The sequence below is a fragment of the Lepidochelys kempii genome, chromosome 3 (genome assembly GCF_965140265.1).
Source record: "Lepidochelys kempii isolate rLepKem1 chromosome 3, rLepKem1.hap2, whole genome shotgun sequence".
Taxonomy (NCBI): domain Eukaryota; kingdom Metazoa; phylum Chordata; order Testudines; family Cheloniidae; genus Lepidochelys; species Lepidochelys kempii.
In genome coordinates, this window is record NC_133258.1 from 130,356,693 (window position 1) to 130,373,170 (window position 16,478).

Here is a 16,478-nt window from a genome sequence, read left to right on the forward strand (position 1 = left end):
GCCTTCCATTTGTCCCAGGCTGCTCCTATCTGTCTAAACTCTCTCCCTCTCCCCACCTCAAATCTAATTTCACTTTTATGACTAAAGAAAATACCTTTTGGAAACTTGTTTAATTCCTCTAAACACCCTCAGAATTTAAAGAAAAGATGAAAATTCTGTGCTGGTAAAATGCCTTGCTATTTAAATAAATGTCAAATAGAAGTTAATATATCTACAAGCTTAACTCGTAAAAGCAGTTTAAGGATTCCATATTTAAAAAAAAAAATGTAGGAAGTAAAGAATGAGATAAATCCTCATATGAATTCCCCCCCCTCCTTTTTTTTTTAGAAAAGAATTAGCAACTTATTCAGAGAAAATATACTACTTCCACCCAAATCACCTGCAATTTAGCTGGAGCCAACATGACGCTCAGTGACACAAACTCAGATCTTAAAAGCATTTCTCTGTGTCTGTCACTCTATCAAATATTTCAAATCACTTTTCTGTTTCCAGGCTGATGGCATGATTATCTTTGCCCCAGTTAAAAGCAACAGACTCACTTCAATTTTGACATATGGTGGAAACTGGACAGAGCAGTCAGTGGATGCCATTTTGAGAACTACTCTAAAAAACTAAAATTTACAGAGGGACTGTCAATTTTTGTTCTAATGCAAGCTCCATGTGATAAGCATAAAACAGAAGCAGCCCTTTCCCAGGAGCATCTTCCTTGTTGGCTTCCTATTCCCTGGACCCTTCTAACTCTCCCCAGAGTAGGCTGTCCTTATAGGATGATTTAGTGAAAAGTGATCAAACAGACCTATACATCCTACATACAGTCAACATATGGAGTTCAACAGCATAGGAAACCATTGTGGGAAACTCTTTCAATCCACCTCAACAAAAACTAGCTGTTATAGAGCTTTTCAATCAGTAGATCTCAAAACACTCCACAAAGGAAAGTATCATCTCCATTTTGCAGATGGAGAAACTAAGCATAACGAAGTATATCATACATCTACTCTAGCCAAGTCCAAAGGATATCAGCTATCACAATTCAACACAAAAGGAGGAACTCTCCAAGATGCACATTACCCAGTAAGATCATTAAAATTATAACAAGATGGGGGCTGAGGTTTTATTTTTTAAAATGAAAGTGCTGTGTTGAAACAGATGTAGGATTAGATTTCTCATGCATTAAAGTTTACCTCAAAAAGGCAAATAAAAGGCCATCTCTTTACAACTTCTCAGTACACTGTAGGCAAGTTTCTCCACTTTACTGAGCTCTGGTCTACACTACAAATTTATGTTGCTATAACTGCATCGCTCTGGTGTGCGGAAATCCGCACCCCGCAGCAACGCAGTTATACCAACCTAACTCCTAGTGTAGATAGTGCTATGTCGATGGGAGGGCGTCTCCTATTGACATAACAACCACTTCTCAGGGAGGTGGAGTACCTGCACTGATGGGAGAAACTCTCCTGTCAGCATAGGTAGCGTCTTCACTAAGCCAATGCAGCTACATTGCTGAGAGTGTAGACAAGCCCTCAATACTTTCCTGGCAGCAACGGAATTCTTCCTGCTTTCCAGAATGATTAACGTTACATATACAAGATCTTCTTCTAATCAGCGTGCCTATCACAAGTGTGAGGAAATTTCAGGTTGCTATACAATTTGTAGTTACAAATTGTTAAAGAAAACAAAGGTGATGCCAATACCTTCCCCATCCCCCTCTCTTCTGCCTCTCCTAGCTACTCCCATCTTTAAAGCACTGCCATGTTTAACTAACCTAACTACTTCATTTCTGTATTTTATCTAACCTACTTATGATTGACTCCATTAATTTTAATATTTTTGGCACTAAGTATATTTATTCAAGAGCTACAAGCAAGCCACTCGTTTCACTTTGTTTTCCTCAAGTTATTGAAGAGCTCCACATTGTGAATGACTAATGATTTAATCTTGATTAAATAGGTTGCACCAACCTTGCTTACACTGTATTTAAAGCAAAAAAGTCTTCAGAAATCAAGGAAGCAGTCTGCAAGCTTTTATTCTGAAATGAAATAACTTTACCTTCATACTTTTTTTTTTCCACACAGATGTGTTTGATAGAGTGTTTTGAACACTTGATAAAAACAGTTTTTAAAATCTAAATTTAACCACCACCCCTTTAAAAATCCACTGAATGCACAACCCTGGGGGAAAAAGTGCTCTTATTGATTATTTCTTCCTTTAAAAGGCAGTAAGTTTGAGGGCCCCTTTTTCTCAAGGCTGTTTAATTATGGTACATAGAAAGTGTATTAGATCAATTGTTAACATGCAAACTTCCTTTTGCATTTCACTTTACTTTCAAGGAGAAGTTCCTGCCACAGATTTCTAAAAAAGGCTTTATTGTATTATTGAAGAGATGTGCTTAGTTGTACTGAGAAGAAAGTAACTTACTTGTGCTTTTCATGATCTTTGACACCCCAAATGCAGACAGAAGCATCAGATTTTAGGCTTCACTCAAGAATTAAGAGTCCATTAGCTCCTGTACCAGCATGGCAGTCCTTCTCTTGGCCCTCCCTCTCAGCAGGTGTTTGTATGCTGCAGGGAACGGCCGATGTATTCCTGACGGCTCACTGGTGGATGCAACAGTATGGGTTGAGAAGCCTCAGGCTCAACAGAACTCAGGGAGTAAACCTATCAGCATTAAAGAAGGGGAGAAGGCTTGGGCTGAAATTTGTTATTGGGGCAGAGAACGACTCTTACTAGGTGCACCTAACACAATGGAACTATGATTTCAATTGGGGTCTCAAAGTGCTACTGAAATGCAATTATTTGTTTCTTTGCAAATAAAGCCAATCACCACAAAGGGGATGAGCTTTGGCCCTATACAGTGTGTGGGCTGTGTTTTGAAGTGTGGGAAAATCACCTGTTCACAGGCCACCTATGAATCCTTTAATTCCCTTCCTGTCTCCAGTATTTTTGGCAAAGCAAGTGAGTAGGGAAGGAAGAGGGAGCACTTTGGAAGACAACCAAAAAGATTGTAGGTTTATTTTCATCTGGCTTCTATTCCATTCAGATGCAGATTTCAGTTAAGCAGTCTTGTGGGGAATGGATAAGGAGTGCAATGCCCACAGTTGAGTGCTCTTATGTGCAGCTTGGAAAAGCGTGGTTGTTCAGAACACATCAACCTGTTCTGGTTAGTGAGCCCATCTATACACTCATAGTCTAAGACATCTCACACCCCTACTAGAATGCATTTCCACTGAATTTACAAGCAAGTCAGGCACTCTCCATTTCCTTTCTGCTTTTTAAACAAGGCACCAAAGTCTCAGATTTCCTTACAGCTACAGCAGAACATAGAGTCAGTTCCATTTTTGGCTCAGAAAATGTGATGACAGAAGTTGGAGTTTAATATCAGGCCTATCCTTTTTCAGGAGGACTGCTTCTGAGCGGACTGCTGAACAGCACTGGGGTTGTGTATGAAGGTTACACAATTACCCTTCTCCTGTTCAATGAGAATACAAAATGGATGGATTAAGCTGAAATTTATTGTGAGGACCATCAAATCTCTCAATGAAGGTTCTGGGACATTTACTTTTCCATTTGGGGACTGTTAAGTGCTAAAAGTGGATCCATTAGCACAGGGGTTCTCTACATTTTTCTTTCTGAGCTCTCCCTCCCCGGCCCCCATGCTATACAAATTCTATAACCCAGAGGGGGCGTGGGGGTCAGGGCTTTAGCCCTGCAGGGCATTGGGGGTGGGGCACAACTCAGGGCTTCAGGTGCCAGATGGGTGGGAGAGGGGCCTCAGGTTTCCTGCCCCAAAGGATGCTGGGGGGGACCTTGGGGCTCCCAGCTTTAACCCCACGGGTCGGCTCGGGACTCACGGACCCCCAGTTGAGAACCACTGTATTAGCACTATGCCAATGTTCTCAATTGTACAGAAACAGCATGAGATACTGAGATGAAATTGGCATGCCTAAATACCAAAATAGTAGTCTACAGTCAGCACTAGAGCAGATGGATTCCAAAAACCAAAGAAGTGTGGGTGGGAACAAACTAACCGAGATGAGAGCGAGAAGAGCCACTAGTACTAAGCCAAGACACTCTAAGCTCTTGAAGGTGATAACAGAACACAAAAGAATAGACCCAAGAGTAAGACGTTGGCTACACTACAAAATTAAGTCAACCTAAGTTAGGCTATGTCTACATAAGAGACCTTACAGAGGCACAGCTATACCACTGCAGCTGCACCGCTGTAATGTCTCCTGTGTAGCAGCTCTATGCCAACAGGAGAGAGAGCTCTCCCGTTGGCATAATTAAACCACCTTCAATGAGCGGCTGTAGGTATATCGGCAGGAGAGCATCTCCCACTGACATAGTGCTATCCACACCAGCACTTCTGTTGGTGTAACTTATGTCGCTCTGGGGGTGTGTGTGTGTGTGTGGTTTTTTTCCACACCCCTGAGCGACAAACTTTACTGACAGAAGTGCTAACAGACATAGCCGAAGGTCGACGTACAGCCACTGCTGCTCATGGCCACACTACACCCTCTCTGTTGGTGGTGCACGTCCTCACTGGGAGCATCTCCACAGACTTAACTGTGTGGGGCATTTTGGGGCACCCCCCTCCCAGGGCCCACAGTCTGAGCTATACGCCCCCGCCCCCCCCCCACCCTGGGGCTCACAGCTGTCAGCCCCATCACCAGGCCGCTCCAGCTGGGACCCCTGGGGTGGGTGGGCTCCGGCTATAAGCCCCACGCAGGGCTGGCAGCCAACAGATGATTTAAAGTATAACGCAGTGTCTACACAGACACTGTGCCGCCCAATCTACATCAACCTAAGCACTACCCTCTCGTGGTGGGAGAGTTATTAGGTGGGTGGAGTGGGCAACTTACGCTGGCAGAAGCAACATTGCAGTGTAGACGCTTACATAGTTAGGTTGACACAGGAGCGTGCAAAGGAATTTAAATTTCACTGCTTTTGGAGGGGCAGGTTTTGTGCTGCCGCCACAGCACCGGGGCTGGAGGAGTTCTGTGCCTCTGCCAATTAATTTGGGGGGAGGGGGGGGCATGTCCCAACTTGTCCCCCTTGTGCATGCCCCAGGTCGACATAAGGCAGCCTATGTCAATCCAACTCTAGTGTAGACCAAGCCTAAGTCACAAGACCATCAATAGGTCAGCAGCTGTAAAGCAACCACATGTCATCTATCTTATAAGCCAATGGACTGACAAGAGTTTGGCAAAGGGCTAGACACCGCAAGAGAGCTACTTCTGTTTTCGGCAATTATTCTGCCTAATAGTCTCCAAAAGGACTATTTTTGTTGCCTCCTTTTTTAATAGGTGGAGCTCAATTCCATTACACTTCTCAGCTACCCCAAAAAGCTGTATTATTAGTGGAAAGCACAGATGTATTAAAAACATCATTTTTTCAAAGACAAATCTAATTCAAGTATTGGGATAGGTGGCCACTATAACAGACTTTATTAGAAAAAACTGACGCAAACACAGATTTATGCCAATGGTTCTCAAACTTTTGTACTGGTGACCCCTTTTATATAGCAAGCCGCTGTGTGCAACCATCTTTTTAAATTAAAAAGACTTCTTTACATATTTAACACCATTATAAATGCTGGAGGCAAAGTTGGGTTTGGGGTGGAGGCTGACAGCTCATGACCACCCATGTAATAACTTCACAACCCCCGAGGGGTCCTGACCCCAATTTTGAGAACCCCTGATTTATGCCATGTGAACTCAAAAGGCATTCTGAAAATGGAACACAATTTAATTAAGGACACACAATATAACTATACCTGTAGAAAGTAAAAGGATAAATCTATTTTTTCTGTAGTTATAGGGGTAACAAAGTAAGTTAATTCTCAAATTTATATGTTCATTCTAATAATCCATGATCACAAACAGCTGAGGACACCCTCTGATCCAAACATTTCTTTTGGCACATTCTGAAAGAAACCACAGAACATTAAGAGAAGAAGTACTTGTGGCACCTTAGAGACTAACAATTGTTAGTCTTTAAGGTGCCACAAGTACTCCTTTCCTTTTTGCAGATACAGACTAACACGGCTGCTACTCTGAAACAGAACATATAAATATTTATAAGACTATGTGCAGCCTGAAGTAAGGAAAAGACAAAACAATTCACAATTGTAACCATCCTTTCTTATCACCCAGTCCTCAAGGAGGGAAGGGGGAAAAAAAAGACTTGTTTTTCAGTTTTGGTTGGGCTCCTGTAAGTTTAGCCTCTTCAATCTATCAGCCAATTGGATTTCATTATTCCATTTACTAAATGTGTTCTAGGTATGCCCCAGACACCAGTGTGGGTTCTCCAGCATTCTTTCCTGGCCATTTAACAGCACTGAGGGGGGAGAAGGGCTGGATCAGAAAGGCTGAGTACCTGACTCATTCGTCATTCTAGAATTCTGTGTTAAATGCCAACTCCTCCCTTTAAAGAAATCAATCCCTTTTTCTGTTCTTTCACTTTTTAGAATAATCACTCTTGATGTCCAGGGGAGCATAGGTGGTTGCTAAATTAGGGTCATAATGTGCCACTCACTGAAATGCCAGGTCAGTTACTGTCCAGAATGTTGTAATTACCAAGAACAGCTGGTAATGAGAACTCACTAGTTACTCACATAACCTCTTCCTATAAACTGAACTCCAGAAGAAAAAAAAATAGTGACGACAAAGCAATCTTCATGCTAAAGTGCTCTTTACTTCACAGAAACTAAACAGCTTTTCCATCATCGAGCACGAATACCATTCACTACCAATAGCATGACTTAATGCTGCTCAGCTTCACATGAAACAAAAAGACAAATCCCGAGCTTATGTGATTTGATCACACGAATATGTTCATCTGATAAATCAGTATCCCACACAGCAACTCTTCATTTCACTACACCAAGATAGTTTTATGGAAATATTAAGTGTAAACACCAACACTGAAGCAAGTTTATGTATGACAAGGGACTCTGGGAGCCACTTTCAATTTTGAGTGTAATTTACAGCCTTACACTTGGAGGTCTACGCACACCATTTTGAAATACATACAGTGGTGCTGGAACCCTTATAACAGTGGGGGCACTGAAATCCAGCCCCTTACTCCTATCCGCAACCCCCTCAGCTGCAGCCGGGAGCAATGCCGTGTCTCGGGGGGGGGGGGGGGAGACACAACCCCAAACAGGGGTAAGAGGGAAAGGCTGGGGGTGGGCACAGGGCCAGGAGCAGAGCCCCAAGCATGAGCCCACAGACGAGACTCCACATGCAGAGTCAGAAGTGGAGCCCCGGGAGTGAGGCTAGCGGCTGGGACCCCAGGAGCGGGGGGCTGGGTGCAGGGCCCCAGGCATAGGGCCAGTGAGTGAAGCTACTGCCCCAAGAGCAGAGCCCCAGGCTCTGGGTACAGGGCCAGCAGCCAGGACCAGAGCCAGGGGTACAGGGCCAGAGGCTTGGACTCGAACCCCAGGTGCAGGGCTGGGAAGCAGAGTCCCGGGCTTGGGGCCACAGGCTGGAAGTGGGGCCCTGGCCCGGAGCCCTGGGCGTGGGGCCAGCAGCCAGGCAACAGGGCTGGTGGCCAGGACCCAAGGACCCAAGCCAGGACCCAAGCCAGTGGCCCCACGTAAAACCTGGGGGTGCTGGAGCACTCCCCGCACTCCTAGTTTCCACACCTACGTATACATATTAAAAATAAGGTTTCTTTGTCTACAATACTATATAACTAGCTAATCTTTAACAGCTGAAGAATCATATCCTTATCCAGTGACTCTGCAATAAGACAAAATATAATACTGGGTTTTGTAGTATCATGAATAATGCAAACCTTGATAAGTCATCCAGTGGGTAACAAGTCAGAAGATTTAGCCTACGTGTCCTCAGTGCTCAAGGTTCACACAAGGTTAAAATGGGCAAGAGGGAAATGCTCGAAGTCTCGTAGACATTCCAAAAGTATAGTTTTAATGCTCAAAAAAGCTAAAGACGACACATATTTCTCCCCCCACCCCCACAATCTACATTGCAATCCATTGTCAAGAGCGTGGTCAGCAAAGAGTCTCCCTAAACTGATAATGAAAGTGGTTTTCTCCCATCTAAACTGTTAGTTAAGCCATTTTCAGTATCAGTTCAGAGGGAACCTGACTACCACTATCAGCAATGGATCACAGTTTCTTTGAATAGTCTCTATCACGTCTAGAGACACACAGGACTGGTTTAGGTTTAAAATTTAGGTCAACATAGCTACAGCCATCAAGGATATGAAAAAAAAAATCCATACCCAACTGACATAGCTACACCAACTTAACCCCCAGTGTAGATGCAGCTACATAGATAGAGAACTGCTTCCGTCAACCTAGCTACCATCGCTTTAAGTGGTGACATTTCTACAGTGACAGAAAAACCCCTTCCATTGCTGTTAGTGCGTCTACACACCATGGGGTTATGCCGGCATAGCTATGGTGCTGTAGCTACGCCAGTATTGTCTCCGTAGTGTATGCACACCCACAGACTTCAAAGTTAACACCCCACTGACATAAACTGAGGTAGTTCACACCTCTTGGGGCAAACAAGTGTGCCCTCTTCCTTATACTAACTCATGTGCAGGTGAGCTGCTCACTACATGTGCACTCACGACATGTCATGGAGCTCTCTTATATTCCTGTACACTGATACCCAGTCGTCCCACTGCTTTGTGAATCCACTGAATGTTCACCCGGTGTATTTTGGGGCACAAGCAGTGTGGAAGCTACCATAGCCTGAGGCTGGAGCAAGAGTAGGTATACACGTGTGGATTCTATCAACCCCCAGACCTGAAGGAATTCCATGAGGCACAGCTCAGCTACTCAGGACGGGATTTGAGCTTCAGACAGTTCATGACTCTTCCTGAACCATCGCAGGCAACCTGCAACAGAAGGGCTACAGTTTTTGGCATTTTGCTTATTCTGCCTGGGATCCAGTAATAGCAAAGCACTAGACACACACACACACTACAGAACGGCCACCAGGTCTTTGTCAACACTAGCAAAAACAAGACATGTAATTCACCACCAGTTCAACTGGTGATAAGAAAAGTAGAAACTGTACAGTAGACAAAGTGCAGGCAAGCTTAAACATTTTTTATCATGTTTAAAGCCAAGTCGTAGCATCAGTCCAGGTGCTTGGGCCAGGAAATTCTCATTTTTGGCAGTTTAGACACAACCGTGCAGGGTATAGAAGAGACCTATGCAACTCAAGAGCCATAAATTAAGAGTAACTGATTAACTCAACAACTGCTGAGTTTGGCACTTACTGATCATGCCTGGTATCGGGTATGTTTCTGTCCATTTGCAGTTTGTCACTTTCTACTTGATTGAACTTATTACGAGCGTATGGGTCTTGACCAGATCGGACCATAGTGACACCAACATAACTGTCTTGATCAAAATCTTGCCATCGAACTTTTCCTAAAAAGGAAGAAACCCAAAGTTAAATATTTGCATCACAGATCTGAAGCATTTAAGCTCTAGTTTTCAAATGTCTGAAATCAAAGTTTTCACTTTTACCGGATCAAAGTGCTTTAAAATAAATGAAGCTTTAACACTTCAATGAGGCAGGCAATACACTTCTTTTATATCTGGGTTACACTAATGCACAAAGTTATTTGCTCGGAGTCACACAATTGACTAGTGCAAAGTTTCAGTAGGAAATGAATTAATGGTATTCCGACTCCTAGTCCTGCTGCTACTGTAATCACTAGACCATGCTGCTTTCCTCAGTTACAGGTTTTAACCTCAGGAACCATATGTTCCACTTTAAAAGGGCATTTCCACATCAGGCAGCTGATCATTCAAGCACAGATTTACACCCCAAGACAGACACTTAATTTTTCCAGTTTAGATTTCAATTAACTTCACTAAACCAAACCTCTATGGTTTAATTTAGCCAGTCTCATATTTAAAAAATAATGATTTGTATCTCCATGCTCTAAAGGTTTGTTCTTCATAAACTTGGTTAAAAGTAAATTTTATAAGTTATTTTGTAAGACATAAATGCTACCAATAGTTAGGACACTTGACCACTTTCTGATATGAAATACATGAACTAGTTGGAACACTTTGTAGCTTTTAGGTTTTGTCATGAGCAGGTTAACTCTTTACTAAGGAGCACACTATGCGATCCCTGGTAATACAGTACTGGCATGCTTATGGAGATGTATGCTTTATCCGAAGCCTGCTTCTTCTAACATTGCAGTAAGGAATTAAGATAAAGCAATGTTCTCTTCTGAGAGGATGAACACTTTCATAAAATTACTGATCTTGTGATATACACCAGAAGCTTGGTTTGCATCTAGAAAACAAATGGTAAATTCTCTGTTCTTAATTTTTATTTTAAAATAAATTAACCTTCCTTATATGGCCACTGACAGCCAACCTATTGCAATGGTACAGGATTTATGCTTTCTGACTCAAAACCACTTGAGCACAAATAGTGTTACCCCTAACAACTAATTGCTATTTTACTGCAAAGTGTTCTTGAAGGCACCATATTAAAGTTGCTGTGTAGCACCAAGCATGCTGCTGACACCAAACAAATGACGACACAAAGCAACACTCTCTTGGGGTCAGTGTGTTTGATAATTAACATGTTCACAAGAAGTTACGCTTCACTGGGAGTTTTTCAAAAGCAACACAGGGAACTGTCATTTCAGAGGTATTTTTGGGAAAGTCCAGTAAGTGGCAGATTGGCAGAGAGTGTGTCATTCTCTTGGAGCACCCCATGGATGCTAACAAAAGTTTTTAGGCAAATAAAGCATATACCTTAGGATACTTTACCCATAACCTGCTGCTCTGCTTCATGGGTGTACTAGTATAAGGCCTGGTCTACACTGGGGGGGAGTGGGGGAGAAGGGGGGAAGAGGGAAGAAATCCATCTAAGCTATGCAACTTCAGCTACGAGAACAGCATAGCTGAAGTCGACGTATCCTAGACAGACTTAGAATCACTTACTTTGCGTCCTTGTGGCGCGAGATCGACGGCCATCGTTCCCCCGTCGACTCTGCTTCCGCCTCTCATCCTGGTCAAGTTCCGGAGTCGACAGTAGAGTGATCTGGGATCGATTTATCACATCTACACTAGACATGATAAATCGATCCCCGATAGATCGATCGCTACCCGCTGACCCAGCGGGTAGTGTAGATGTGGCCTAACAGGCATTCATTAGGGCAGCCAGAGATTGGTCAGACATTTCAAATACACCTTTACTGTTGCCAATTTGCACAGTGTGCAAAGTGAGTTAGGACTGTCTGTTACACAACTAACTGAAGATATAGCCAACCAGAATTCCACTTGGAATTTCTGCTGGAAAATAAGACTGATACCAAAATACTGTGTGAGACAAAAATCCATCAAGAATGGAAACAGTTTACTGAAAAGAAAATCACTGAGTAGATTTGAGATTCTCTAGAGTTTGAGCCATCTGAGGAGCTGATGAATGAAGTTAGCTCTGACCAAGCCTGCGGTGGTGGTGTTTGGAGTTCAAATACTGACAGTTTACCTGAACAGCAAGTACTAGTGAAAAGCAGAGGAGCCATGGGAAGTAAATATTTTAAGACAGTCTAGTCACAGAGAAAGAACATAGATTCCTATATTTTGAATTACAGGTTTAAGAGCTATTCAATTAGTTCAGATTGAACACCTCCTACAAATGAATTTACCTCCCAAAAGATGCTGAAGAAAATATGCAGAAAAGCCAGAACCAGAGAGACCAAAATGTAACAGACTGAAAAACATTTATTTAGCACCTGTGAAGCGAGCAAGAGGGGAGACTACAGCACTATGGGTAGAAAAACAGATTTTCAGCTTCCAATTAGTGAAAATGCAACAGAGGGAACACTTTGTAGCTGTCAAAGCCCAACCTTAAGAGTGGTAAAAAGAAACTTCTATGAGTCTTCCAAAATTTCTCTCAGGACATTTTCAGGGATCTACCCTTTGAAGTCAGTTCTACACTTGAGAATTCTGACATTGCAAACACTTGCAACATCTTCACACAACAGTTTGCAATAATGCACAATTGCTCCTATTTGAAACAAGGCTTATCACTTCTCCTGCCCCAAGTCACTCAGCACTTTTGCAGAGACAGCATATACCATTAGTGCTAATGCTGCAGCTCTACCATGGGAGCTGATTTTCCTAGCAGTGTTCCACAATACCCCTGCAAGCACTCCAGTAAACAATATGTGCAATATCACTGTGAGAGATATGGCAAACAGGTATATCTCGAGACCTCTGTATCTAACATTAGGAATGTTATCTGTATATTTGAGTGAGCCCTTGAAAGCATGAAAAAAGTCAGAGACTATTATATTGAGATAGACCAGGCTCTATGGGCACGCATGATACAAAGAGCTGTGAATGTTCTAAGTATTTGTCTGTTCCTGGCTCACCAGGTGGTTTCCCTGTGGAATCATGATGGATGATCAACGCAAAATCCCAAGGCTGGTTATGCAGATACCCAGTGTTTGACGCCTGACCACCTGGGGAAAGGGACAGTGACTGGTTGTACATGTTTCAGGAGACTTTGAAACTAAAAACAGGAGGGTTTGGATATAAAAACAGAGTTTGAACTGACATAAGGGGCTTCTTGGGCTACAAATGGACATGACCAGATAACCAAGAGAGGCAAAGCCTGACTGAAAGATCTGAAAGACTTTGGAACTTATCAGGGATTCCAATTCCTGTAAACTGATGGCAGGGGTGGGGGCTTCTGGTGAACTTAACAGGCATTTAATCCTCTTATTGTTTTACATGTTTTCAAGGTTTTTTATCCTAAAATAAATGTACTCTGCTCTGAAAGAGCTGTTTGACTACTTGGAACTACTGGCATACACTGGTCAAAGCCCTGGAAGAGAAAGCAACAAGCAGGTGTTGGACTCAGACTTGTGGAGATAAACAAGGGGGCTGCAAGTCTAAACCCCCTGGGTTAAGAGGGAGAGGGATATGTGTCCCTGCTCAGAGAATGGTGATGGCTAGAGGCCTGAGAGGGGATTCCTTGAGCAGACCACAGAGGTCAAAGATTTAGTTAGCCCAAAACTGTGACAATCACATATACACCTGATGATTCATATTAAACTACAGTAACTTCAAATATGCATCAAATAATAGTTTTCCATTTTATAAAGTGCAATGCATTCAATCCTAAAGCTTTTCTGGATTAAAAAATAAAGGCTATTTTAATGTAATACTGACATTTAATTTTACAAAATACATACTACTGTATACATTAAAAATGTTAATGCATATGAATCACTTTTTAAAATAGTTACAGCACCTCTTCAATAGTGAAATGGTATTCCCACCAACCCCTGCTTCAGGGACTTGCACTGGCAACTGTGGAATGCGTACCTACAATGCTCTGGTACGGCAGCAGTTGGAGGGACCAATGCAAGTGTTCTCATAAGACAGGTTTACATCAGCTAGAATTGCTCATGTGGCATTGCATGGTTATAAACTACAACAGTTCAAGTGAACTACTGTAAATTGTAAGTGTGCAAAGGGAAATTAAAATGTGGCTCAGCAAAAACAAGGATATTGTCTCTGAAGCTGTAAAGAGGGTAGTGTTTGACAATTTACTAATAATTAAGTTTTAAGATTAAAGGCTCGATTAATCAGCCTTCTCCAGCAACTGATCATGTATTTTTATATGTTATCTGCTTTGTTTCCCAGTATACACGCACTACTGGGGAAGGTTTCAGAGTAACAGCCGTGTTAGTCTGTATTCGCAAAAAGGAAAGTACTTGTGGCACCTTAGAGACTAACCAATTTATTTGAGCATGAGCTTTCGTGAGCTACAGCATCCGATGAAGTGAGCTGTAGCTCACGAAAGCTTATGCTCAAATAAATTGGTTAGTCTTTAAGGTGCCACAAGTCCTCCTTTTCTTTTTACTACTGGGGAACTCATTTTTCAGAGCTACTGGTGAGCATTTATTGGCGGCTTGGAGAGTGGGGTCTGTTTCCAACTGCCAAATTGCATTAAAAGGCAGGTACAAATACATTAAATATTTAGCTTATATTTTACCTGATGCGATATTGATAGAACATGTTTCCTAAACTTTGTAGAGTATGTGCTATACAGTGTAGTTTTGATTTAGCTTATTAGACACTCACTGTTAAACTAAAAATAAAATTTTCCCCAAAAATTGTGGTTCTGATTCATATAGGATATCAGATTAAGTTTCAGGACAGGAAGTTAGTATCCAACAAGACTGAAAGAAAAAAAAAGAAAAAGAAAAAGAAAAAGAAAAACCATATTCCTAATCACTAACAGATTAAGAGAGCAGTAGAGACTTGCACTGCTTTAGGCATTAGTGATGCAGTCAGCTAAGGAAACTCAAAAGCCTGAATTTGGGTTGACAGGTAAGTAAAAGAATTTTCAAATGTTTTGTTTCACATTTTATTTGTAAGCGCTAGTGACAGTAGCTTTAGAATTTATGAAAGCATATTCATTTATTTTAAAAAGCAGATGACGCCTAAAAAAGTTTGAAAAGAGTTCTACTTAGAAACAGTCGTCTCTATGTTGTCTTCCCTCTCTAAATTAGAGCTATCTACTTTAAAAGGATCTTCACTTCTACTTCTGCTTCCTTTTCCCTAACTCAAGACTTAGGGCCAGATCCTGGGTGGCAGCAGCAAAAAAGGTACAGAGTTGCTGTAATAAAGCAACTGGAGATTGGGGAATTTCCAAGTTGTAGAAGGTTGGCAGAGATGACTCTAGAGTACTTGCACTAGCTTTGGCCAGGGACAGAAGGGAAGCTGAACATATCATGCTTTGGCCATCCCTGGCCTACAGAATGAACCTGGAGGAAAAAGAACAGAGGAGATCTGAGGGGAAAAGGGAGAAGGAAATGGGCCACAGAATAAATTAACTGAACTGGTAGAGAAGAGATGACCGAGCAGATGAACTTGTATGTGAAGGAAGGGAACAGGTGAAACTCCAGCAGTAGGCATAGTTGTGTGGGATGGGGAGCAAGACCCCAGCAGGAACAGCATATGGGGGATACGTAAAGGAAAGAGGGGGTTGAAGGTGGGAAAGAATAGCAGGTGAGCTACTCAGGAAATCCTCAACCCAAGTAGCAGCCACAGGTGATGTGGGGATTAGGAGCTCACTTTTTGGACCTAGTTTTACAACTAAACATAGGTCAATACCAGTGGGATATATTGTATAGTTACCTTAATGTGGATGTCAGTAACTGCTAGACTGTGTTTGTTATCAAAGAGATGGAGCGGAAGAGAACTGGAATGTCATTTCAGTTGTGCAGTAACATTTAAATCCTCTCCAAGAAGGACCATTTAAAATATTTTTGATGTTACTCTAGTCTAAAATGGAGTAACCTGTACTGGGAAGAGAGCCAGAAATTTTTTTTAACTAAGTAATTAAAATAGGGAAGGTTCCTTGATTAGTTTTAATCTCAGAGTCTCAATATTATTTTTATACGTCCTTTATAAAAATTGTACTATCAGGTTCGAAGGTGTAGTTAATAACTCCTTTACTCAACAAGGGAAATGCAATGCTTTTAATTAAAATGTATAATCACAAATGGTTAATTTAATACAATTAAAGATTGATACTAATACATACGAGCTGGAAATAAATCTCTTCTTTAGTAATCTGTCATGACAAGCAGTCAGGGTTTTGCTTTACCCCTGCTAAAGCTGATACCACCACTTCACAGTATGAGAATTTAGCTCCCTACGGTGTTGAAGATGCAGTGATGTATCAAATGATTTAGGACAGCATTTCTCAAATACGGCCACCATGGCTCCATACGGCAACCATGGTTTTTTCTTGCAGCCACAGCCTCCTAGGCGATTTTGGGGGGGGGGGGGGGGGGGAAGAGGACAAAGCAGCAGCCCCTCCCCCAGGGCCACCAGCAGGGGCTGGTCCCTGCAGCAGCAGGCTCCATCCCCCAGCCGCAAGCTCTCCAGCTTCAGCTCTGGGCTCATCCCCCACACATCACCCCTGGCTCCCGCTGTCTCTTCCAGTCCCCATCCATGCAGCAGGACTCTAGGCTTCTGCCCTGACACCCCCATCACCCCAGTTGCCTCCCATCTATCTCCTCCCATGACCCCCTACTCACCTCCCCATCCAAGGCTTAATTTGTCCCCCAGCTTGCTGGGGCTGAGTAGGTCTGCTTGAAAGGTGATATTAACAAATATACAAATACCACTTTTCACAGCAACAGACTTACTAGCTAGCAAGTCTAAAAAAAACACAACCAAAAAAGCAAAACATGCAAAGCACCTTATTTGTGTTTCTATTCTGTTTAGGCCAGTAAAGAACAGACAACTGTATATTAATTTTTAATTACCAAGTCTGCAAAAAAAACCTGTATAAATAAATTACAATGATTTGGACATGTATGCATGCATATTTATTTGTTTTTCCTAAACTTAAGTATTTTAGGAAAAATTGTCAGCAGCCACCAGCAAGAGTTGGTGGCCACACTTTGAGGCCACCTAAAAATTTGTTGGGAGA

General features: G+C 42.3%; 1 protein-coding gene across 2 annotated transcripts in view; it reads right to left on the reverse strand.

Annotated features, from left to right (window-relative positions):
* Positions 1 to 16,478, reverse strand: part of GALNT2 (polypeptide N-acetylgalactosaminyltransferase 2) — a 154,549-nt gene that overhangs the window by 54,283 nt on the left and 83,788 nt on the right. For both annotated transcript variants that reach the window (XM_073338037.1, XM_073338038.1), the window contains exon 3: positions 9,262 to 9,415. In XM_073338037.1, the coding sequence (XP_073194138.1) occupies positions 9,262 to 9,415 (154 nt within the window). The remainder of the gene's footprint in view (positions 1 to 9,261; positions 9,416 to 16,478) is intronic.